The following is a 23,922-nucleotide window of genomic DNA, read 5'->3' on the forward strand; positions in this document are numbered from 1 at the left end:
GGGTACAGAGGAGGCCCCAGTGTGGCTGTTAGCCCCCAGCTGAGGGCATGGGTATAGACAGGTATGAGCCAGGAATGAGGCAGAAGATGGGGAAGACAGAAATGAAAGGGGCATGGAACTGACAGAGAAACCCTGAGAGCAGGGGAGGGAAGTGGGGAGGCAGGGAGAGGCCAGCAGCGCCTGGGGACCCCTTAGCCTGTCCTTCTCGTCTGTCTCTGCCCAAGCCCCAGAGCTGGCTCCTTTAGCTCCAGAGCCTTCTGCCCCCATTCCAGGGATACACAGACACGTCAGGGCTTCCTGGGGTTCCCAGGCGTGAGGAAGAAACCAGTGTGAGGGCTGAGCCCCCTCCCGCTCCCTGACCTTAGGCCCCAACCAGCTCATTTTGTGAGGGTTCAGTGAGTGCTAACTGCCCACCTCCGCAAGGCCTGCCTCCCTGCCTCTTTCATTCTGGGTCCTGCAAACCACTGAGGGAAAAGGGGTCTGTCCAATCCCATTAGGCAGAAGGCCCCTGGAGGGTGGAGTGCTGACGTGGGCCTGGCTGCTGATGCTGCTGAGGAGGCCCCCCCGCCCTACATCCAGCCTGGGGCCCCAGCTTGGGTCTCCTCCAGCTCTCTCGGAAGGTCAGGATCGGTTTTTATCCAGAGACTACCCCCGGGGCCTAGGCCCCTTACCCAGAGATGCTCAGGAGGGAAGGCCCAGCATGACAGCCCAAGCCTCCCTGTCCTGAGCCTGCGTCCCTCCCTCCCCCACCCTCCTAATTCCTCATCCTCTCTTTCTTCTCTCTCTCCCACCTGCTTCTCCCCACATTACCTACTGAACAGGTTTTATGTTTCTTGTCCTTATTTTACAAAGGAAACCGAATGGAAACTGCCCTTGAAACCAAACCCTCAGAAGGCTGTTCGGTCTCTAAATCTTGACTAGCTTCCCCACGGGCTGGTGCAAGCAGGGACACCTGGGGTTAGCCTGTAGCATGTTGGGGCTCAGGCCCCTTGGGAGGTCTGCTTGTGGGGCCGCCTGGTTGGTTTCCTGGACCCCCCACAAGTAAGTAGCATGAGATTTGGGCTCCTCATTTCTTTGTTAAGGAATGAGTTGTCATTTATTGATGGTCTACCATGTGCCAAAGGCTTTCCAGACGGCTTTAAAACATGTATTATTATTTAGGGAGGCGGTAGTTCTTCATGTCACAGCAGGGACAATAGGCTCCGAGAGGGAAAGGGGCCTACTCTAAGTCACACAGCAGTGCCAGGGCTGGAAAGCGGTTGCCCTGCCTTCTTTTTGTTATACCTTCCATCTCCAAGGTGAGAAGGGGGTATAGGCGCAGGTGCCAGAGACAGCTGTGATTGAGCCACAGCCCCTCCTGAGGTTCCAAGTAGTGGCCCGGAGGCCTGACCTTCTCCAGGTGCATCCCCATCCGGCTGGCTGCCACATCCTCCTCAAAGCCCAGACCTATTCTGGCCCCGGGCTGGACTTGGTGCTGGGGCAGTGTGGGGACCCCGCTCTTGCCCAGGGTCCCCAGAGGGTAGAGCTTGCTGGCATTCCTATGAAGCTATGGTTGAGGAGGGTTGTGGGGCTGTGAACCCCAAGACTCCTGGAGGTCCATAAGAAGTGGGAGGATAGGTACATCTTTTCAAATTTTTATTTTTCGCTGAGCGGAGAGAAGAGATCCAGCTATGGAATCCGGAGAGAGTTCTATGGGAACAGAACAGAAATTGCCTGGGCCTGGGTCCAGAAAAGGCCTAGAGCCGCCTGGGCTACCGTTCAGTGCCAGCTTCGTCCTTGGCACTCGGCCCCTCACACAGCATCGCTCAGCTCCTGAGAGCCAGAGCCCACAGTACAACGGCAGCCACTAGAGGCTACGGCTACAGCTGCTGTCCTGCCCAAGGAGTGGTGTGGGGTTGGCTCGGAAGGCGGGGAGGCCAAGCCAGAAAGTCTTAGAAATTAGCCAGTCCATCGCCATTTTAGAGATGATGAAATGAGACCCAGAAAGAGCAGTGGCTTTCAAGGAGAATGAACGTGGAGTCTCAACCTTGGGCCTCTTGTCTCCTGAGGGTATCTGCCCACAGACCCTGTGTATGTGCGTCTGTGCCAGGGTGTGCCAGGGTGTGCCAGGATGCAGCTGTGGCATACGCCTCTGCACATGCCACAGCTTCTATGTCCCTCTGTGGGTCTCTCTATGCGTGATCCTGTGTGCAGGAACTTAGGGCAATGGCCAGAGAGGGATGGGCCTATTCCTACAATCTTAGGAGGCCTCTCCAGGCTGAGTAGAGAGGGTGGGTCCTGAGGAGAAGGGTGTGGAATGGGGACTTTGTTCCTAGTGGAAAGAGAAAGACCAGAAGGCAGACTTGGGCCACAGATGGGAAGGGTCCTGAGCTAGCATGGGACAGGGGGAACAAAACTAAGATGGGGTATGGGTCCCTGAACACTGGGACATGCTCTTAGCCCTCACGTGGGCCCAGCCCTCTGGTCACCCCAGCGGGCAGCCCCAGAGGAAGTAGTCACATGATGTAGCACTTCTCAGCTGATTGCTTGAGGTCCCCCAATGTGGCCTGGGCCTTGTCCTTGAGTGAGCCGAGGTCTAGGCCAGGGAGACTGGCCAACTGCCCGAGGACGGAGGCCCTCTCCTCCTCCTCCTCTGTGTCCTCCTCAATCATCTTGGCCAGCTCCCGGGGCAGCTCCACGTCTCCACCTGCCATCTGAATCTGGCTCTCATCTGTCTCGTTCTGAAGGGAAGAGGGGAGGGTGGAGTGTGGTTGGAGGTCCATGAAGACCCAGAGTTGAAGGGACAGGGAGGAGGCCTGGACTGGGCTCCCAGCCCCTAGATTCTCGAGCCGCATGAGAACTCACTCCTGTGAGTTCAGCCACCCACTCCCCCACCCCCATCCCAGGATCAAGCTTTTGACTCTTGGACATGGAGACCTTGCACTTTTATACCACCTTACTTCACTCTGAGATATTGAAGACACCAGCATAGTGAATAAAGCAAAATGAAAATACTTAGGAGTCAAACTGTGCTAATCAGCTAAGTCACATGCTGACTATCATTAACTACACTGGAGGACGTTACTGATAATAGTGATGGGTACCATTTATCAAATGCCTACTGTATGGCTGACATTCAAAATAACCCTGTGAGGTGGGTATTTTTATCTGTATTTTACAAGTAAGGAAATTGAGGTGCAGTTTAAGTAAATTACTCAAGTAAGCAACCTGGGCAAGGTCACACAACTAGGAAGCACAGACGCTCGTTTTAAACCTACATCATGGGGGCACCTGGGTGGCGCAGTCGGTTAAGCGTCCGACTTCAGCCAGGTCACGATCTCGCGGTCCGTGAGTTCGAGCCCCGCGTCAGGCTCTGGGCTGATGGCTCGGAGCCTGGAGCCTGTTTCCGATTCTGTGTCTCCCTCTCTCTCTGCCCCTCCCCCGTTCATGCTCTGTCTCTCTCTGTCCCAAAAATAAATAAAAACGTTGAAAAAAAAAAAATTTAAACCTACATCATGGATTCCAACATCTGTGCTCTCTTTGCACAACACCTACTGACTGCCATTGCACTTCTCTTTCCCTTTGGGGACCCTGGGGCTTTCCACTTTATGTCCTACTCAGTTACCGCCAAGTCTTCCCTCTTCATCTAGACTCAGAGTTTCCTGGTGGCAGGAGTTGTTTCTCTTAATGCGGCTCGTGCAAGCATTTGAGGAATGACTCCATTCCTGGTTGGGTTTTTTTTTGTTTTTTTTTTTGTTTTTTTTTTTTAATGAGTCCATTCTTAGCTGGGTTTAACTCAGTAGCTTTCTAGGCTTTCTGGAGTGGTTTTCCCTCTGAGAGACTTCCAGAAGGCTGGTGCCCTGTGGAACGTCAGAGGCAGCCAGGGGATCAGTAAACGTTTGTTGAATGAGTGAATGTAATGTTCACATGTCTGATCTTTCAATTCAAGTGGAAGATTCTAGGCACTGGGAGTAGCTTGTGTCTCACTTCTCTCCTTAGACAACACTTACATGCCCATGTACTGCTGTAGTGCCTATGGGAGACGTCTTCCTGGCTGCTTGACCAACCAAGGGGCATTTTGCTCTCTGCAGACAGACTCCACACCCTGGAAGCCAGCCAGGAGTCCTGGAGCAAGCTGAGGTTCAGTATTCACAGGCTGAGCTCTGACCCCAGCTCCATTACTAGCTGGTTGTATGGCCTTGACAAGTCCCTCAACCTCTCTGAGTCTCAGTTTCCTTATTTGTAGTGTGGGTGATAGCTACCTGGAAGTGTTATTGAGGGGTTACATAAGGGCATGAAGGTCAAGTGCCTGGCACACAGAGGGTGTGCATTCTCTACCCCACCCCACCCTCCATGGGTGTTCAGGAGCTCGGAGTGTACTCAACCCTGGGGTAAAATCTACTGCCTTCCACTTCTTCATCTGCCTGGGCTTGACTGGGGGTTGGGAGAGTGGTAGGTGGGGGAGAGAAGGGGCCTGAACTGGCTCCAGAAACACAAACCTATCAGCCTTGGGAAGACTGGGCTTTGAGTCCGAGAACGAAGGATCCAACCAAGAACTCGTCTCCATGAGTTTTAGGAGCTGAAAGTTGTGGTGCCCAGCTGTGCTGGGAGAAAGAGTGGGGAGCCCCAAGCTCAGAATCCCAGATGTACCTGCCAGCCCAGGCTCGTAAGCTTACCTTGGGCAGTCGGTATTTATCTCGGAAGTGGCTCCGCAGCGTGGCCCGCTCTGCCTTCCTCTGCGTGAACTGCGCATCCCGCTCCATCCTGCGGGGGCACCGGGGCGGAGTCATCTCAAGGGCTGAGAGAATGGGCGGGGTCTGCGAGGAAAGGGCCGGCGGGGTCTCCGTGTCCCGGCGCCGACCGCTTTGCTCCAGCCCGTTAGCCTGTGTGTCTGACCTGGCGGGCCTCCGTCAGTCTTTGCTGCCTCTCTCCCCATCATAACTGTCCTTTGTTGCCTCTGCACCGGCCACTGGACTCTGGGGCTGGAGAGTCAGCTGGTCTGGCTCACTCTGCAGACCCTAATGGGTACCTCTCGCGGCCTCCAACTCCGTCTGTCTTTTCCCTTCCTGATAGATTGTGTCTTGTGGGGGAAAGTATTCGGGGCAGACTTGGGTTTGCATCCTGGCTGCACTACCACTTTCGGTATGTCTTTGGATAAGTCACTTATTTTCCTCTTTTGCAACTTACAAAAAAACTGTTATCAGGAGTAAGCAAAGTAATAGCTAATATTTAATGATTTACTATGTTCCAGGCACTGTGCTATGAAATTAACATGCGTTAAATAATTTAATTCTTATACACATATAAGGCATGCTTTATGATTACCATCACCATTTTACAGAAGAGGAAACTGAGGCACAGAAAGGTTTAAGTAACTGGCTTAAAGTCATCTAGCTAAACAGACACAAAACCTGGATCTAAATCTAAGCAACCTAACTCTGGGGTCCAGCTCCTTATCCCACCCCAGCTGCCTCTCTGTCCCAGCACTGCCTGCACACAAGAAGACACTGAGGCTCAGTATCTATGAGTGCCCCATCTCAAGATCTGTCTCCGTGATTTTGAGCCCCCTCAGATTCATTACTTTTCTCGGAGCCTCAGGCTTAGAGGAGCTCCAGTTGGAAGATGCAGACGGTTAGGACCAGATCGGATTAAGGGATTACTTGTTTCGTCAGAAATGCACGTGCCCCCACCCCATCCCAGGTCCCTATTGCCCCTGCCCCCACTCCCTCTGAGCCCTGAGTGCGAAGCTGGGGCCGGGTCCTGGGTCTGAGATGGGGCGGCTCTGGGGGCAGCCTAGAAAGCACAACCCAGCCTCCTACCGCATCTAGAAAAGTAGGGTGAGAGGGCTCGGGGTCTGAAACCGCCCTAGAGGTGGGCCAGGTAGCTGGAGGGGGTGGGGGTGGGGGGAAGGTCGTTGGAGCCAGGAAGGGATCCCACTCACTTCTCTTCCACCAGTTGCTTCTGATACTCCTCATACTCTTCTCGGCTCATGCCTTGCGCTTCGGCCGCCGATTTGTCCCCGTCCCCCTTGTCCTCGCCGCCCCCCAGGCTCCCGGTGAGGTTCTTCAGCTGGCCGCCCACCATAGTCTTCACCATGAACGCCATGGTCTTCGCTGGCCCTGGCACCGGGCGCCGGGCGCCAGGCACGTCCGCACCTACTTCAGCACTAGGTCTCGCGGACAGCTCCTGCCGCCGGCCCGCGCCCCACGCTCTGAGCCTCCCGCCGCCCGCCCCCGCCCAGACCCGCCCCCACCTCCCCAAACCCCTCCTCACGGGGGGCGGGGGGCATGCACGGGGCTGAGGAGGCTGGACCACGTGCCCGCTCCGCACTCCCGCCTCCCCCACGTGCCTCCTTCAACGCCAAGCTCCGCCTGGGCATAGCTAACAACGGATTAGGGCCTGCGCGGGGTGGGGTCGCTCCCCAGGGAAAGGGGCTGCACTGATGCGCGTCCAGAACCCTGTTTCCTACTCTCCCCCCCACTTCCTCCTCTCCCAGGTCGCTGATAGCCAGGATTTCAGCTGGCAGATCCAAGTCGCAGCAAGGGGCAAAGATCCAGCCCTGGGCCCTACACCATCCTCTCCACCCCGCTGCCCCAGCAGCTGCCCAAAGAGCTGGACGCTGGGAAAGGGAGACCAGAAAGCGGGAATCCCAGTTATGTCTCCGTGGGTTGCCTCAGAGTTCTCCCTCATATGCCAGTTCTGCTGACCCCTAGAGCTACAGGAAGTGGGGAGGGAGAGAGTTGTTCATGGTGATGCTGGCTGGGCTGGGCCAAGAGGGGCACCTGGAGATTCCACTCTTTGTTCTGGGGACAGAATTACCACAGTTGTGACTCCCTCTCGATCCACAGTCCAGGGCTCGAGGCTTGTGGGGTATCTGGTCTTTTGGCAATCAGACCAGTCCTTGATGTCCTTGCCTGCTTGGAGCCCACTCCCAGCTACCTATCCAGAGCAGGTGAAAGCCTTCAGAGAAATTAAGGTAAAGCCAGAAGGTAAATGAGCATATCAAACAAAACGTGGGGAGATGGAAATCACCTTTAATGAGATTGGAGCTACCCAAAAGCTAAGGTGTGGGCAGGAGCTGGGCACCCAGAAGGAGAAGTACCGGCCAAACCCTCACCCCCTGGACACCATCCACTTCCTGGGGAGATTCCTTCAGGGCTTTGAGGTGAGTCATGCGTGTGTGCTGGAGGAGAGAGGCTGCCTCCTCAGAATCCCCAGGGCCCCAGGAATGCGTGGTGCAGGACACAGAGGAGAGCTGCCTGTGGACAAACAGTCCTGAAGGCTCTTGTCCAGCTCCTGCCTACTGCCAGGGAAAGGAGAAGAAGGTTACTTGGATCTCTTCCTTCAGGGCTCTTGAGACCAGGCTTCTACATTCACCTCTCTACCATCTCTCCATTACAGCCTCCCTTGTTCTAAGACCTTCTATGGCTCCCTTGGCCTGCCCCATCAGGACCAGACTCTTTCCTTGGCATTCAAGGCCTGTCTAGGTGGCTCCAGCCTTATGGCCACCGTCGAACTCGTACATAATGCATAAGCTTGTCATCATTTCCACTTGGTACCTTTGCTATTTTTACCTGGAGGCTGTCCCTCCTTCTACTCTGCTTTTAAAGCTCAGCACACTTCCCTCCTCCAGGAGCATCCCAGACCACACTGATTCTTCTTGTCTTGACATTCCACCAATAAGGACTGTCAGTCCGATTTCTGAGCACCTTAGCACACTCACCATCTCTAAATGTTTCATTCATTCAACAAACACCCGTCAAGCAGAATTAGTGACCTCCTTTTTGTTCTCTTTTAAATTCTCTTTGCCCAGTTTCACAAACTGGTCCCACCTTTTGCTTTGACACTGAACTTGACACTTTTTCTCCAGAATATTGTGCTTTTTTTTCATGCTTCCATGCCTTTTCTTATCCTGTTCCTCTGTATTGATGCCTTTACTTATCTTGTCAGGCTGGAAAACTCCTAGTTATCTTGACCCACATCCAATGTCCCTTCTAGTCAATTCCTTGATCTCCCTAAGCTGGGTCAAGTGCTTTTTTCCCATACTGTTACAGCCCCTGAGCTCCCTGCCATTATGGCACTGACCAGATAGGGTGTGACTATCAGTTACTCATCGGTTTCTCACATTAGCAAGTGAGTTTTGTGAGGGCAGGACTTAGATGGGCCAGTAGAGCTTGTTGGAAAAATGGGTCCTAGCCTGGGTGCTGCTCCTTTCCCCTGGTAGACCAGGCATGTTACCCCTGGGCCTCAGTGCCCCATGTCTCCAATCGAATGGCTATGACCCAGAATCAAGAGATGTCAAGTAGTATAGCATGGCTCAGTCATGGGAAGACCCACCTGAAGTGCACGTAACAGAAGAAGCCTATAGTCTGAATGAGGAGGAAGAACAAGAAGATGCTGGGCCGCAGGCACGAGGAGGCTCCTGGGGGTTGGCCAGGTGGGCGGCGGTTCTTGGCTGCCGCTTTCTGAAAGGGGACATTCTAAGGTCCTGGATCGGCTTCTTACCCAGAAGGAAAAAGGGGACCTGGAATCTGGGCCATGTGTGGGCTCTATTTCCCTCCCCCAGGCTTGGGGCACCCTGGTTCTCATCCAGGGAGCTTGGAGAGGAAGCTACTTCCCCAACCCTAGCTCCCCTGGCTCCATCTGTGGGGACGGCTGGGAAGGCCTGGGGCCAGGGATCACCAGGGTTCTGAAGGCTCTAGAGATGAGAAAGAAATAGAGTGAAAGACAAGGTGATGGTGAGGGCCGAAATAGGAGCAAGATGGGCCAGGGACACAGGGAAGAGAAGGTTCCACCATGGATCTCTAGTACTGCCATTTCCCTTCTGGTTACTGAAGGGGTTGGACCAAATGGTCCCCAGGGTCCTGCTGCCATTGAGAGTCTGTGGGACTCTCCAGAGTGCAGAGAGGGCAGAGAGAAGGTGAGATCTGTATCACAGACACAGGCACAGATACAGGTGTGCCTGTCAGCAGTCCCGGGAGGGGAGTGCAAGGGCAGAAGGGGCCTGGGGACGCAGAAGTGCTGGAAGAAGGGGGCTGAGCCAGAACCTCAAGGATGGGGCCCCCATGGCACCCTTTCCTTCCCCCTTACCAGTGGGCCCCGAAGGTCCTTCTGCAGGAGGCCCAGGATCTGGGCCAGCTCTGAGAAATGATGCTTGGTGCCCACAGGCAGATAGAAGAGCTGGGCTTTTGAGACCACGTGGGCAGCTGCTTCCCTGGTGGGGGGGTGGAAACCAAGGGAGATGACTCATTATCTCTTCTGGTTGCACCCAGGCCTCCTAACCATTTCTCACAATCCCTAACGGCAGCACCTGGTGGGAAACAGGCACCATCCATAGGGCCCCTTCTTAGGGGCTGGTCTTACCCCAAACCTTCTTCTTATATCCTCAGACAGCTTTAGCTCAGAGAACGGTCTTCTTAAAGTTGTCTGTTTCAACTCCAGGCTCCCTGGGCTTTGTTTTCCATCCCCAGGCCCCAGGGGATTTGGTTCCTCTCCCTCTTCCCATCTTCCCATCCCCAAGCATCTAGATGTGGGTGAGGGACCCAGAATCCAGCACCCAGCCTGAAGCTTCCCTGCTCTGTAGCATCAGGGTGACTTCCCTGTCCCCAGAGCCCCATGGGTAGCTCCCTGGGCTTGGCCTAGAGTGGGGTGCTGGGAGGCTGGAGGGGGGCAAAAAGAAGTCAGGGACTGCCCTCTTCAGTTCAGCCTGATCTTGGTTATGGTTCCTCCAAGAACGCCATCAAAACATCCTCTCATGCCAGGAGCCGTCCCTGAAGGAAGGCTCAGATTTACTAACTTTCCCTGGGGAGGGGGTTTGTGTCCCTCCCGAGGGAGAGTTACTTTTAAATTAGGATTTTCAAAACTTTAAACTTGAATTCAATTAAATTCAGGTCAACTGGACAGACTTAACTCTGCCCCCGCCCCTCCCTGTGTGCCAGGCTTTGTGCTGGATGCTCAGGAAGTGAGGAAAGGAATAGGGGGCCAATGGAGGAACTTGAGGCTGAGCAAGTGGGTGGAGCCGGACTTCTCTGCCCCTCCCCCAGAACCCCTCTTCACAGGTGCCCTTACCTCATCTCTTGCAGGTCCTGGAGCAGAGTCCTCTGTCCACGGAGCAGGGCACTGACCTTGGCAGAATCCTGCAGCAGGGCCAGCCTGTTCTCCAGGGCCCAGGCCACAGCCTTTCTCTTCTCAGAGTCTACCTTCCCGAGGACACTGTAGCCCTCTTCCTTCTGGAACGCCTTACTACCTCACCTGGCCCTTCCTCAGTTTGGACATTATCTGACACGTTGAGTTTATCCCCTGTGCATCTGGGCTTCTGGATTCCCCCTCTTCTCAAATCCCTCCCCCTGAGGGTCATGGGCTTCCTCCCCCTTTCAGAAGTGGTTCTGCCCTTAAAGGAGGCAGAGGCCCAGTCCAGTCTTCTACCTACCGCCCCCCTCTCCCCGACCCCAACCGCAGGGCACAGTCCAGGATGGGGCCAGTGCCGAGCAACTCTCAATGCTTAGGCCTCTGTCTCGGTGAGTGGCCTGGAGAAGTGGCTGCCCCTCTCTGGGGTGGAGAGAATCTGGCAGCAAGAGTTCCGGGCCTGGAAATAGGATCATAGAGGCCTAGCCTTGGAGTGTGGCCCCATCCCCACTCCCCCACTCCAGCAGCCCAGCCTCAGCTGCTCTGGCCTGAGGACACAAGATGTAAACCCTGAGCTGCCAGAGCCCAGCAAAGCCCACAGGAGCCGCCGGCCTCTTCTGCCTGGCATCTAACAGCTTGACTGAGTTCAGCTCTCGGGCCCCAGGCTGGGCGTGCCACGGGGCATGACTGTTTGGAGGAGAAGCCAGGGTGGCAGTGGAGATAAAAACGAGGATTCTGGTGCGTCTGAGCATTAAGCAAGCCGTATGGGAACCAAATCACATGTGGAGCTACATGCAAATTAGCACCCAGTCTATTTCTGGCGCTTGTCTACAGACCCGTGTCCAAATACCTGGCATCTCCTCTCCCCAGCCCCGGCCGCGGGGATCCGTGGGCATTTGCTCGTGCAGGGCTACCCTCCTGTATGCTCCTCCGCCTGGTAGGTCTACCCCCTCCTGCAACCTGCAGCACTGCACCCCTGCCCTCCTTTCCCTCCAGACCTTGGGGGAGACTAGATCCTAAGTATAGTGCTTGCTCCTCTTTCTGGACCGAGGGAGCTCACCGGTGCCAGGAACCCAGTGGCTAGGGAGCTTGCTTTTCCAGGCCTGCAGGCAGGGCCTTGGGTGCCCAAGGGGCCACTCACCCAGGCTCCCTCAGGCCTGGCGTGGCCTGGGGTCCCCAGGTGCTTCTTCCACTGCCTCTCGGCCTGGGCCAACTGTCTGGAGAGACCCTGGAGAGCCTGCAGGATCTGGCGGTGTCTGCCCAGCGTCTCTTCCAGGCCAAGGATCCTTTTCCCTGGAGATTGGGGCAGAGCTGGGCCCGGTAGCCCACTGCAGTGGGGTAGCAGATCCTATCTTTTGGGGCTTATTGGAGAGGAGGGGCAGAAAGACATGGCTTCTGCCTCCAGCTCTCCCCCAGAAAGTTGTGTCTGGGTGGTGGGGTGGGGATCGGACAGAGCCTGGGCCCCGGGGTCTGCTAGATATGGCCTCCTTGAACCTTCGTCTCCCAATTGGTTAAAGCACTCCTGATTCCAAGGGAAGAGGATCCTGTGATGCTCAAATGGACCCCTACTTCCCCTGCCTGCTCCCTGGGTCCCTACCCTCTTCCTGGACTTCGGAGCTCAGCTTTGGGATCACATCATCCCTGGTGCCCAGGGCCAGCCTTGCCCGAAGCCCTTCCAGCTGCTTCACCAGCCGGAGCTGCTCCATCTCCAGAAAGGGCGGTGGGGGAGGCTGGAGGAAGAAGACCAAACTCAGGCCTGAGACCCGTGGGAGAGCTGCGGGTGAGGGGAGGCTTCCCACGGGGCCTCCACAAGCCCAGTTCCGCTCCCGGACCAAACACGCATCCCACCCAGGGAAGAAGCACCCCGGCCACCAAGCCCTGTGGTTTCAGGCTCTGCTGCCGCCGATCCCCCACGCTTATGTCTCCAGCTGCCGTCCAGGCCCCAGCGGCTCGCCCAGGACTCAGACCTTTGTCTGTGCTGCTCCTCCACTCAGCTACTCTCTCTGCCTTTCAAGCTCATGCCTTCCAGGTGGCTTTCCCTGCTCCCCTGGCTGGTCAGGACCTGTCCTCTGTGCTCCCACAGCCCCCTGATGGCCTGGGAGGTGCTTCAGGAACGGGGCCTAGCTCTAGGTCACCTCTGGCCCCCTGCACTGCCCAGCACAAGGCCTGGTCTGAGCAACTCAGAGAGAAAGAGAGAGAGAGATCAATAGAGATAGCGGCTCGAATGACAGGGCTGACTACACCATGACATAGAAGCATCTGGGGCAGGAAGGGGTCCCTGGACTGTCCCCCAGCAATCCCTGAAGGCTGACCCAGGGATGGCATCACCTTTGGATCCGGCTCACTCAGACTGAAGGTCAGGAAGGACAGGATGTCATGGTCATCTGGAAGGGGAGGCAGAGAAGGGAAGGTAAGACCCCCGCCCTTGCCCAGCAGCCCACTCACTCAGCCCTCACCCCCCCGCCCCCCCCTTCCCCCCTCCTGGCTCTATTATATTCCAGGCAGGCAGGAGATCTGGGTGACTCTGGGCCTCTCTAACCTTCGTCTTGCTCACTTCATGGGAAAGGTGTGAGGGGCAGACAAGCAGATGGGTGGACTGTGAGGGCTGACCCACACGCAGAGCCAAGGGTGGGCCCACACTGAGTGGGAAAACTGGACAGTCCTGGGCTACAGCCATGGCAACAGAATGAGTGACACCCTCAGGCCCCAGAGTGGCAGAAGCAACCATATGATGGCCACCTCCTCAGCATGGCTCTGAGACCGTGTCCCTTTCCTCCTTGGAAACCTTCCACTGCTCCCTAGTGCTCACAGTCTAAAGACTAAAGTCCGAGCCTTCAAGAACTCCCACCCTCAGACTGCACCCTGCTTGCCAGCTGTGGGTCCCTCCGTGGACTCTTCATTATGTTACACCCCTTTGCGGTGTAACAATTTCCTCAATGTCCTCATGGCTGTCCCTCTTCTACTTGCCCCACAGTTCCCAGCTTGGGGCACTTATGGGGCCATCACTGGAATAAAAGCTTCTTGTGCTTTATCCTATTTGAGACTTTCAGCAACTCTGCAAGGCAGACATGACCTTGCCCCGATGGTAACAGAGGCCCAGAGAGGGCTCATGACTTGCCCAGACCACACAGAGAGGAAGTGGCTGGCCCCACACCCAGAGCTCTTTGGAAGGTGTGCTCAGGATGTTTCATTAGGTACCATTCCTCTGCTCTCACCTGCTCAGAAGGAAGGCCCTCACCTGCCAGGGTGCCAGTGGCTGCCGAGACCCCAAAGAAACCTCCAGGAGCCAAAAGCAGTGGACCCATGTCAACACAGACCTCATCTAAGTCGTTGGGAGTGAGGCCACTGTTCAAGGACACCTGAGGGGCACAGAGGAGTGAGCCCCTCACGGTTGGAACCCCCCACCTCTCCCCTGACCCCGGCAGCGGGTTATCATCCCCACCTCTGATTCACTGGCTTCCCTGGTTCTAAAGGTGGGCAAGCGGCCACCCAGCTTGGTGTCAGCATGGCGTGGAGGGGCACGCTTGCCTGGTCTCACGCTAGCCCTCGTCAGTATGTGCTCTGGGAGTTAGGAGTCTGTGCAGGGAGGAGGGTCCCGTGTGGGTGCCACCTGTATGTGTCGGGCCCCTGTGTGGTGTCACAGGCACGGGTGTGTTGGGGCCATGGGCACTCACATAGCAACTCCGTAGCTCTGAGTCCTATAGTTTGCACTCCCTGCCCAGAGAATCTGAGAAAGCAGGAAGGGCTACTCACCCGCAGCCTCTGTCCCCAGTAGGTGATCCGAACTCTGAGGGGGTTCGGCAGGTTACGGAAGTCCCGGTGGCAGGAGCCCAGCACCCCGCTGGCTGCATCCCTGTGGGCACTTGGAGTTCAGCCAGGCCACACAGGACGCAAGGCCTGGACAGTGGGGGTCGTCCCAGGGGCCCTTCTGCCCAGGCCTACAGCACGCCCCCACCCCCTTGCCCCACGGGTCACCCGGGATGGAACGTGTCCCTGTTGTCTAGCATGAGTCTCCCTTGCTTCTTTAGCAGGAGAGAGGGGAGCTGGAAAGCAAGCCTTGCCTGGCAGAAGACGCCAGGGCCTTCCTGTGACTCTTCCCTAGGGGGACAGAGCCTGGAGCAGCACTGGAGCTCTGCCCTCAACCCCCCAGGCCCCCCACCTCCTCCACTGTCCCCCCCACCCCAGACTCCTCGTTCCCCTGCGCCTCTGGGGAGGGCTCCTCTTTCCTCTTTTTTCTGCCAGACTCAGACTGCAGCAGGACAGACTCAGGACAGAGGACGGGAGCCGCGTTCTGTGGGCCCGAGAGGTCCCAGGTTTCTCTGGGCACACAGACCGCGCTTCCACCTGCGGCTAAGAGGGAGGCCGCACAGAGCAGGGAGAAGCCAGCTCTGCGATTTGCACTCTAACTGTGTGACCTTGGGCAAATGACCACATCTTTCCAAACCCGAGCTCCCCCGTCTTTAAAATGAGGATAATAATTGGAACTAGCTCATAACATTGTTATGAGGGTTAGCTAAGACAATGAATGTAAAGTGCTTGGCGCTGTGCCCCGCAGACAGGTGAGCTCTACTCCATAAATGCTAGCAATTATTCTAATTGTTACGAGCTAAGGGATGCGTGCTGGGAGACACTGAAGAAGGGCCTGGATGGGATGGGAAGCCTCGTCATCGTCATCGGGGAGAAAGGGAAGGCTCTGGCAGGCAGGCGGCCGGCTCAGGGGAAGGGCGGGGACCATCTGACCTCAAAGCTCAGCTCTGCGAAGGGCTCTGTGACCTTCGGCCATTCACTCCACCTCTCTGGGCCTCAATGCCCTCACCTGTAGTTGGGGACTAATGATCTCCCATTCTCAAGAGTGTTGCTGATCAGATGAGACGGTGTGAGTGGCAACACTCAGTGCAGGCTACGCCCTGTGTCGTTTCATGCCCCATCCCCCAACCTGGGGCATTAGGTTGAATGAATTGAGGACTCAGTGGGGCAGTTCCTGGGAAGAGCACGCAGACTCTGGTCCCCGTCCTAGAGGAGGCACAGCTGGGACAAGCGAGAGGCTGTTCCAGGGCAGCAGCCATCAGCTTAGATGAGTCCCTGTCAGAGGCTGGGGCAGGGGCTTATGTACACAGTGTGGGTCACCGCTGAGGCCCTTGGGGCCCAGGAATGGGGTAGGGGTGTGCCCGGACTGGCCCTTACCCACGCGGCTCGTAGCGAGTGTGCGCATCACTGGCCAGTACACGGATGATGGGGCTGTTCTGCATGGGAGGTGACAAGCAGCCTCAGCCGTGGGCTCAGGGTGGAGGGGGAGTGGAAGGGGGGAAGGGGGACAGGAGATCACTACTCACCTGGGTATCCTCGGTGGAGGAGTCGAAGAGGATCCCGATGCCGTCCCACGAGGCCAGCCCCTCCAGGACAGAGCCTACTTGGCCTCTGCCCCGGGTGTACCACACGGCCTGTGGGTCCCCAGCTGCTCAGCCCAGGGCGGGGGGGGGGGAGGGGGCCTGCAGGACACTGAACCTCGGGCTCACCACCCACCTCCCTGACTCACCCCCTCTGCCGGGCGTGGTTTGGGGCCACTCACCATGCCCTGGGCTCCCCGCCGCCCTGACCCGGTCACCCTCATCTGCACATGCACCTCCCAGGCAGAGAAGGGGACAGGGGCCCTGCTCCACACGGCGCCACTGCGGTTCCGCATGGATGGGGCCAGCCGCACTGCCTCCAGGCCCAGTATGGCATCTGTGGACGGGGGCAGCTCAGGGCCAGGGCCCCACCATCCCCTACGCCCCCATCAGTCTCACTCACTGTCCTGGGCTGGGCTCTGGGGCGGGAAGGAAGTAACATCAAGGCTTGCCATTAAATAAGAGGTGGGCAGTCAGATGCAGGAGAAGTGGGACACCGAGCCCAGCAGGGCTGGCAGGGCCTTTGCCAGGGGGCGGATACCTTCTCACATAAGCCTCACCACAAATCCGTGCCGCCTGCTTTTCTAAGACCCCATCTGACACATGAGGAAACTGAGGCTCAGAGAAGTTAAGGAACTGAGTGGATTGGAACTCAGCTCCATCTGATTCCATAGCTTTGAATGGCACGGGTCCACTTCCATGTGGAGTTTTTTTTGTTTTGTTTCGTTTAAAAAAAACTTTTTTTTTACCTTTATTTATTTTTGAGAGAGAGACAGAGCCCAAGTGGGGAGGGGCAGAGAGAGAAGGAGACAGAATCCGAAGTAGGCCTCATGCTCTGAGCTGTCAGCATAGAGCCCGACGCGGGGTTCAAACTCACGAACCGTGAGATCATGACCTGAGCCGAAGTTGGACGCTCAACCGACTGAGCCACCCGGGCGCCCCACATGTGGAGTTTTTTTTCGATAGATACAGTACGATAGCGTAAATGTATTTTCTCTTTCTTAGGATTTTCTTAATAACATTTTCCTTTCTTCTCCGGCTTACTTTATACCGAATATAATACATACAACATAAAAAAAAAAAAAAGTGTTACTCCACGGTCTATGTTATTGGTAAGGCTTTGGTTGACAGCAGGTTGTTAGCGGTTAAGCTCTGGGGGAGCCGGGTTATTATTATACTCGAATTTTCCACTGTGTGTGGGGTTGGCGCCCCTAACCCCTGCGTTGTTCAGGTGTCAGCTGTAACACGTTTCTCCAACAAGAGACATTTGCGTCCACCCCTTTCTGTTTCTCAGGGGAGGAAACAGGCCCCGTGAGGGAAAAGGACACGCCCGAGGCCACTAGACACAGGAGAGTACTTTGCGAGAACAACCGTGTTGGGGTTTAGGACTCCAGGCTGTGGAAGCATGGAGAGACTCCAGTGTGGCCCATTGAGGCAGGGGCGCGGGGTGGGGCTCTGGGTGCAGGTCCCCAGGGGGCATTCCAAGATGAGGAAAGCCTGAAAGCAAAGGTGACAACTGGCTGACAGGACTGTGAGGAAAGGGAGTGTGTGTGAGAGAGAATTCACAGAGGCCGGGGGTGGGGGAGGCGAAGGAAAGGGGAGAGAAACTGAGGCAGGTTTGGCAGGAATCAGAGGGGAGATCAGAGGCTTCACCCCAGCTGGCTCCCCACCCCTCTGGCCTGCCAGCCTGGAACCTGGCCCAAGGCCCAGTCCCTGCTAGGACTTTCCGGAGACTGCTAATCCAGGCTGTTTGCTCAGCAAAGGCCAGGGTTGGGGGCAGGGAGGCTCGGAAGCTGCAAGGCCAGGAGTCCTGGGGGGCCTTAGAAGCCACCACTGCCTCCGAAGTGACTTGTGGGAGGCAAGGATTGCCCACTGTATACTACACTTACTCATTCAGCTCTATGTGGATCGTTCATGAGGCCTCACCCCAAAGTGTGGGCCCCCTGAGTCTGACTCAGCCCTGTGTCTCTGGCCTGGGCACAGAGGGGCATGGTGGTAGAATTCTGGCAAAAGGATGAGTGAATGAGTGAGTGAAGGAATGAATGAATGGACGGTAAGCTTATCACTGCGTGATCTTGGAGAATGTGCCTCTGCTCCCCGCTGTGGTCTGTGACACGCCAGACTTGACAAGGCCCCCAGCAGTGTGTGCTGTACAGGCCCTGCCATCCTAGGCTTGAGGCAGGGCCTGGCTTGGTGCTGTGAGAATCAGCCCCTTCCTTTGTTTACCTCCTGTGCCTCTGTGAGGGAAGATTGGGCCAAGACCCAATCAGAAATCATGCCGTTCTCAGAACTTACATCTCACAGACACAGAAATACATAACGAATCTGCTTTCTCTTTTTGTTTTGCCTGCTAGGTGGCTCTGAACCAGATCCATGGCCCAACTCTGAAGGGTGGGTAGACCTCACAGCATATTTTGGCCACAAGCCCTGTTTCTGGATTCATTTCATGCCTCCGGCCCTAACCCTAAGTCTCATTCTTCTTGCTCATTCCTAATTTAAGCTCCTCTCTACTGCATAGGTCCTTGTAAGTCCTCAAAAATCCTTAATGAACAAGATCAAGTAGAAGACAGACTCCTTGTAGGTCTGGGTTTGGAAGTTCCTGAAGTTAAGATGCTCTCGTGCCTGCTTCCACCCAGCACACACACAGGGCAGAGCTGGTGCCCTCTCTGGCAAAGCAGCTGGCCACGAGGGTGCCTCCCTTCGGGCAGTCCCCCCGTTCTCGTGGACAGCCACAGGCCCGGCAGCAAGGAGCAGGGAGAAGGGAGGTTGGTGCTGGTCCCAGCTGCCTTGTGTCTGCGTGTCTGGGACTCAGCACATGAGCATGTGTGTGTTTACGGGTCCAAGGGGCAGAGGAAGGAGAGGGGGTCCAAGGAGAGGCAAAAGGAAAAGAGAGAAATCCTAGGGCAGAGAACGAGAGAGGCAGAGAGGAGAAATGGAGACTGGTAGATGGGGTGGGATTGTGGTGGGTGGAACGGGAGACAAGCCTGGGAGGGGTCCCGGGGCGAAGGTCCTGCCTGCCCCAGGCCTGGCCCCGTCTTGGGCAGAGGCTGGTACCGGCAGGCCCACTCTTCCCCAAGTCACAGCCACCCAGAGCTGGTCAGTCCCTCCAGCACTATGAGGGACCCTGGGCATGGCTGGTCCCCACCCCACCCCTCACCTCCATGATGACTCCAGAAGGGTATTCCAGCCCCAGGCAACGCCAGTCTTGGTCCTTTGAAGCTGAGCTTATACTCAAACCTTCTCTGAGGAGGACTGGCCCCCACGGGGTTGTGGGGGCCCACGAGCAGGAGGAGGAGAAGGCAGAACAAGGGATCAGGGCCCCTGATCACCAGCATTGTGAAGGGAACTGGTGTCTGGGCCCCTGAGTGGAGCCGCAGCTGGGAGGCCAGGGGAGGGGCCCTGGGGACGGGGCCAGGTGGGGAGGAGCTGGTTTCTGTTGGCCCTCCCCTCTCTCCCTTCAGCCCCAACAGACATCCTGTTCCTTCTAGGCCTGACCTCAGGCCCAGCCCCTTCCTCATCTCCAGCCTGACCCCTGACCTGTCGCCCACCTGGCTCTGCCCCATTCCTGGGCCCTGGCCATCTTTCCACCTCTCTTCAGCTCCGGCAGCCGTAAGGCCTCAGGATCATGAGGACAGGCCCCAGCTCTCAGCAGCCCTGGCCTCTCCCCTTGCTCAGGACGGGCCTCCACATCCTGCCTCCTTCCCGCAGCTAGGTGTCCCGACTATCTGGTCATCATCCTGCCAACCCCGGACTTCCCCGTCCTGCTCGCTCCGCTGTGGTGCCCAGCTCTGTCCCACATTCCCAAACACACATGCCTCCGGGCAGCCCGGTTTCCTCAACACGCAAATGACACGAAGAGAAGAAAGGGAGTCTTAACAGACAGAGCAAATAAATGCCATGTGTGGACTTGTTTGGAGCCTAATTTTAACCCACCAACTGGGGGGGAAAAATGAGACTGTTGGGGAATCCGAACAATGAATTCTTGATTAAATTAAGGAATTATTGTTAAAGATTTTAGGCGTGATAATGGTATTGTGGTCACAGTTTTTAAAAAAGGGTTTTGTCTCTTAGAGAAATGTACCAAAGCTGTACAAACGAAGTGGTAAAATGTCTAGGGTTTGCCTCCAAGTGTCCCAGAGTTTGGGGGCAGCGGGGTGTGGAGGGCACAGGACTGGTCTGGAGCTACTGTTCACATGGGATGGTGAGGATGTGGGGGTTCATTACAGTCTTCTCCCTACTGCATATGTTTATGTGATTATATCCATACTAAAAATGTTTTTAAAAAGAAATCCTATATTTCAAATCTTTTCACGCCAATAAACGTTCGTTTTCCAGAGTGGCTCGTTTGCCAAGAATTCTGGCTAGCTGAAGTTTCACTGTACTTTGTAAGTTCCCAGTAGGATGGAGTTACCGAAGCTCTACCAATTAATTAAAATCAAGGCTGTAAATGGAAAATTTCAGGACATGCTAAAGGCAAACCTTCATTTCTCAACAGTAAGTAAGCCCTCAGCGGCCTCCCCCCTCTCGCCCCTCACCTCCATGGCCACGCTGCGGAAAGGCAGGCCCCAGTCTGGTCCCACTCCCTCGCCTGTCACTCAGTCAGTCCCCTTCTGGCTCCGGCCCCCACTGCCCCATGAAAACCGCTCCAGCAGGCCTGACGGTGACCCTGTTCTTTGCTTCTAGTGCATTACTTCTCAACCTGTCTCTGCAATGAGGGATGACGAGAACATCCGCTTCGTCTCCCCTCCCCTGTGCTCTGAGGAGCCTCCTCGCGCCCCGCAGGACTCCCCTACCTCTGACGGCCCCCTTAGCTGCTCCTTTGCCACTGCTCTTCCTTCCTGGCCCCGCACACCGGGGCTCCCTGTGTTTGCACCTCTCTTCACTCTCCACGTGCTCCCTGGCCAAGTTCACCTGCGTCCATGGCTTCTAGCCATGGATCCCCAAACCTCTTACAGTCAACCCGGCTTCTCCCAGAGCCTCAGGCCTGAATGAATGTCTAACTCTGCAGGGGACCTCTCTGCTTGGATGTCACAAAGGCCCCCAGACAACATGTCCAAACGAAACTCGTGTTCTGCAGCCTCTGGCCCATCCTGGTCCAGGGCTAGGGTCTCATGGATGGCAACCCCCACCTTGTCAAGCCTGAGCAAGCTCTTCAATTTGTTCTTGCTACTCTTATATTGCCTTACCTGATCCTCTAATCCCCAAGCCTTTTCTTTATCTGTACAATGGGGCCCCGAGAGTCGACTGGAGGGGGACGCGAGACGATATGTCTAATGTGCTTAGAACACAGGGCCTGGCAGACACTGAGCACTCAGCTCAGTAAAACGTCAGCTGTGTTCACCTTCCTTCCATCTCCTATGGCTTCCCCAGTCCAGGCCACCACCAGTCCCCTCCTGCCTGGCCACCATAGCCTCCTCGCTGTCTCCCTGTCCCCCCTCTGGACGCTCCCACCCCCAGGGCCAGATTATAACCAGAATTATTTTTCTAAAATGCAGATCTGACCACACCACTCCTTGCTTGTCCCTGAACACAATTGCTCCTGGCCACCTTTGTATGAAGTTAAATTCATGGGGCCTGCAAAGCCAGGTGGGCCTGGGCCCTGTTCTCTCTCCGGACTTACTTCCTCCCAAAAGACCCTCATTGGCTCCTTGGGCCCAGCCACGCTGAAGCACGTCATCTGGCCAGGGCACCTCAGCACCTTGGCCTGGGCAGTGCCCCTCCTTTGCCAGAAACACCTCATTCTCTGTCCCTGCCTGACCTCTGTATGTCTGAGAAGCCACCTAACGCCTCCCGCCTCCTCCACCTCACCAGACCTCTGGGCACCAAGTTGAGCCTGAGTGGGATCCCTATTAGTCACGAACAACTTGAGGGTAAGAACTCCATTTTGCTCATCTATGATACGCCAGCGTCCAGCACAGAGCGGAAGAGAAGGATGGGAGAAAAGAAAGGAGGGAACAAAAAAGCCATAAACCAAGTGAGAGAAAGGAAGTAAGGAAGGGATGGGGAGGACTCATACCACCAGGCGGAAAGCTTGGGAGCACCTGGCTACCTGAGCCTGCGTTCCCGCAGCCCATCATCTGCTGGACACTGCCCCTTCCTGCCCCTCCCTGCTTCCTGCTCCTGATCCCGTGGCCCATTGCAGGTTTCTGAACCTGAGCCAACGGTCAAATGTGCCTTCAGTGAAGTCAGGTTGGGAGCTTGACATCGGCCGTGGTGAGAGTATGCCACGGGGATCAGCAAACTCCAAACCAGAACTCCCTGCCATGCCACCCGGGGTCTGATTATTATTGTCACCGGGGCGTCGCCCATGGGTCCCTCTGTCCTTCATCAGGACACGGGCTCCCATTGCAGGCACACGCCCTTGTGCTCTAAGGAAGGCTCCCCTTCGATCACTACCATCCCTGCACCTCTATCTTCTCTGTCTGCTCAGCACATGGGTGCGGCCAGAAGGTAAATGTCATTCCCTTTGGCATCGGATCTGCCCATGCCTCTGCCTCCTTCCAATCTTCTACCTCATCCTCTTTCCTCTTCTTACAGCTGGATCTCCCAAGACTGGCGACTTTCCCACATCGCTCGCACCCTCCTCTAGCGAGGCCTCAAATCTGCACCCCTGCAAACTCAGGTTTTGCTGATGTCACCGGCAACCTCCTCATGGCTAACACCGGCAGCGGGCTCCGGTCTTCTGGGAAGAGGGGACCTGCTGGCTTGTCGCTCACCTGTCACAGGGCACTCTGCTGCCTTCCTCTCTGTATCTGGCCTGGTCAGCCTCCTCTCCTAGGCCTTTCAATGTTAAGCGCTCCCCCAGGCATGGTCCTGGGACCTTTCCTCTTCTGCTCGTCCTCCCACAGTGACCTCCTCCTTGTCCGTGGCTTTAGATCCAAGCCACATGCTGATAACTCTCAGATTCCCCTCTCCAGCCTCTGGGTTCCAACAACTTGCTCATTGCCTCTTGGCAGTTCACAGGCACGCCTGAAACTCAGCACGTCCTTAACAGAACTCAAGATGTTTCCTCCAGAAGAGGAGTCTCCTGGTGCACCCCCCACCCCCAGCCATCCTGCTTATCAGGGGTCACAGTGGCTCCTCTCCCTCCTTCGCCTACATTATGAATCCATTGGTAAGTTCGCTCAGCTTTCCCTTATATCCCTCTGGAGGCCATCCACTCCCACCGTCCTCTCCTACACTTATCAGTCCTCACTGTGCTCCCAGGAACTTCACCAGGAGCTCAGAACTGTCACGGGCTCCCCGTGGCTCTCAGTGTGATAAAAGCCAAACCCTTGCCCCAGCCTCCCTGTCCACCTCAAGGCTCACCGCCCATCTTCACCATCTTCCCAGAGACCTCAGAACAAGCTGTCCTGCCTCCTGTCCCAGCCTCTCTTCCTGGAATGCTGCTGCCCACCCCCCCTACCCCCCCACCTCCCGATCATCCTTTTGATCTCAGCTTACGTGCTGCCCCTTCCGGGAAGCCCTTCCTGACCTACAGACAGATCTGACCCCCACGTTATACATGTCTTTTTCCATAGCACGCTATCAGTTTGTAGTTGTCTGAGTGATTGTCTTCCCAACTGGAAACTCCACCAGGTCTATTTTGCTCATTGCTGCATCCCAGTCCTGGCACAAAGCAGGTATTCAAATGTCACTGAACGAATGGTCTGGCCTTAGAAAAACGAGCCTCACAGTGTGCAGAAGGGATGGACTGGAGGAGGTGAGAAGGTTCCTGCTCTGGGCTGGAGGGCAGGGGTGGGGGCAGACACTGGCGGCTGGGCTGCAGGGGGCTGAGGAGCAGACACGAGGCACACTACAAAGTCAGAACTCCCTGGATTTCAGGTCCTGCTGGCTGGGACAGGGCTGAGACAGGGTCAGAGCCTCAGCTGCCAGTCTCAGGGAATGAAATGAGCCTCCCCCAACCATTATAGCTTCCGCACTGACCACAGCACCCGGGGAACCTGAGTAAGGGGAGGAAATACGGTGGCTGGTGCTCGTTCTCCATCTGTGGTCCCCCAGGTGGGGTGGGGAAGCCCCCCCCCCCAACTTCTGTATCCTCAGGCACGGGGCTGGGCACACGTGAGGGGACAGGGCAGCGCTATTACATCGTAGGTGAGTCGTGAGAACCACCAGCAGCTCAGAGCCTCCCCCTCCCTCACTCTCCAGGGTCAGGAGACATTTGATGCAGGAGACATGTATGTTGCCTCCTACCAGGGGGACCCCACTTCCATCCAGTCAGGCTCGGCTTCCGCCCTCCTTGTGCTTGAACAACGTGGCAGCCGAGGCGGCTGGGACCCTCAGACCTTACCCTGTGGACCGGGTCCCAGCAGGACGGTGGGGGAGGGCGGGTGGCGACAGCTCCCCCACGGCAGACACAGGACACTCGCTCGTGCAGCTGACACAAAGCGGCGGCTACATCTCCCGGCCGTGCTCCCCACCCCCCTCCACT

At 56.3% G+C, this 23,922-nt stretch overlaps 2 protein-coding genes across 4 annotated transcripts; both read right to left on the bottom strand.

The window, feature by feature from the left end:
- Positions 1 to 1,618: 1,618 nt before the first annotated feature.
- CPLX3 (complexin 3) lies at positions 1,619 to 6,195 on the bottom strand. The gene is made up of 3 exons (XM_053888842.1): positions 5,921 to 6,195; positions 4,656 to 4,743; positions 1,619 to 2,720 (listed from the first exon to the last, which is right to left on the bottom strand). The coding sequence occupies exons 1-3, from the start codon at positions 6,082 to 6,084 to the stop codon at positions 2,496 to 2,498; spliced, it is 477 nt and encodes a 158-aa protein (XP_053744817.1). The 5' UTR covers positions 6,085 to 6,195; the 3' UTR covers positions 1,619 to 2,495.
- A 111-nt stretch (positions 6,196 to 6,306) lies between these two features.
- On the bottom strand, positions 6,307 to 22,873 carry LMAN1L (lectin, mannose binding 1 like). Of its 3 annotated transcripts, XR_002077868.2 has the most exons (14): positions 18,649 to 22,873; positions 15,674 to 15,828; positions 15,438 to 15,545; positions 15,289 to 15,347; positions 13,858 to 13,957; positions 13,343 to 13,463; positions 12,433 to 12,488; positions 11,702 to 11,834; positions 11,246 to 11,397; positions 10,048 to 10,115; positions 9,070 to 9,193; positions 8,317 to 8,444; positions 7,097 to 7,282; positions 6,307 to 6,918 (listed from the first exon to the last, which is right to left on the bottom strand). XR_002077868.2 is itself a non-coding variant. In XM_019441450.2 (13 exons), the coding sequence occupies exons 1-13, from the start codon at positions 19,052 to 19,054 to the stop codon at positions 7,150 to 7,152; spliced, it is 1,740 nt and encodes a 579-aa protein (XP_019296995.2). In that variant the 5' UTR covers positions 19,055 to 22,873; the 3' UTR covers positions 6,994 to 7,149. The 3 variants fall into 3 exon arrangements, 2 of the variants coding, with proteins under 2 accessions (XP_019296995.2, XP_019296994.2); XM_019441450.2 differs by lacking the exon at positions 6,307 to 6,918 and having other exon boundaries at positions 6,994 to 7,279; XM_019441449.2 differs by lacking the exon at positions 6,307 to 6,918 and having other exon boundaries at positions 6,994 to 7,282.
- Positions 22,874 to 23,922: the final 1,049 nt, after the last annotated feature.

The sequence above is a fragment of the Panthera pardus genome, unplaced genomic scaffold, assembly GCF_024362965.1.
Source record: "Panthera pardus isolate Hobbes unplaced genomic scaffold, ASM2436296v1 HiC_scaffold_24, whole genome shotgun sequence".
NCBI classification, from domain to species: Eukaryota; Metazoa; Chordata; class Mammalia; order Carnivora; family Felidae; genus Panthera; species Panthera pardus.

Excerpts from the sequence above, each read along its gene's own strand:
- CPLX3 (XM_053888842.1), bottom strand. The coding sequence starts at position 6,084 with ATGGCGTTCATGGTGAAGACTATGGTGGGCGGCCAGCTGAAGAACCTC. Across the intron at positions 4,744-5,920 it reads AAGCAACTGGTGGAAGAGAA|GATGGAGCGGGATGCGCAGT; the intron begins GTGAGTGGGATC and ends GTGCCCCCGCAG. Across the intron at positions 2,721-4,655 it reads ATAAATACCGACTGCCCAAG|AACGAGACAGATGAGAGCCA; the intron begins GTAAGCTTACGA and ends TCTTCCCTTCAG.
- LMAN1L (XM_019441449.2), bottom strand. The coding sequence starts at position 19,054 with ATGGGGCAGAGCCAGGTGGGCGACAGGTCAGGGGTCAGGCTGGAGATG. Across the intron at positions 15,546-15,673 it reads GGCGGGGAGCCCAGGGCATG|GCCGTGTGGTACACCCGGGG; the intron begins GTGAGTGGCCCC and ends GGGGACCCACAG. Across the intron at positions 15,348-15,437 it reads CCTCCACCGAGGATACCCAG|AACAGCCCCATCATCCGTGT; the intron begins GTGAGTAGTGAT and ends CCTCCCATGCAG.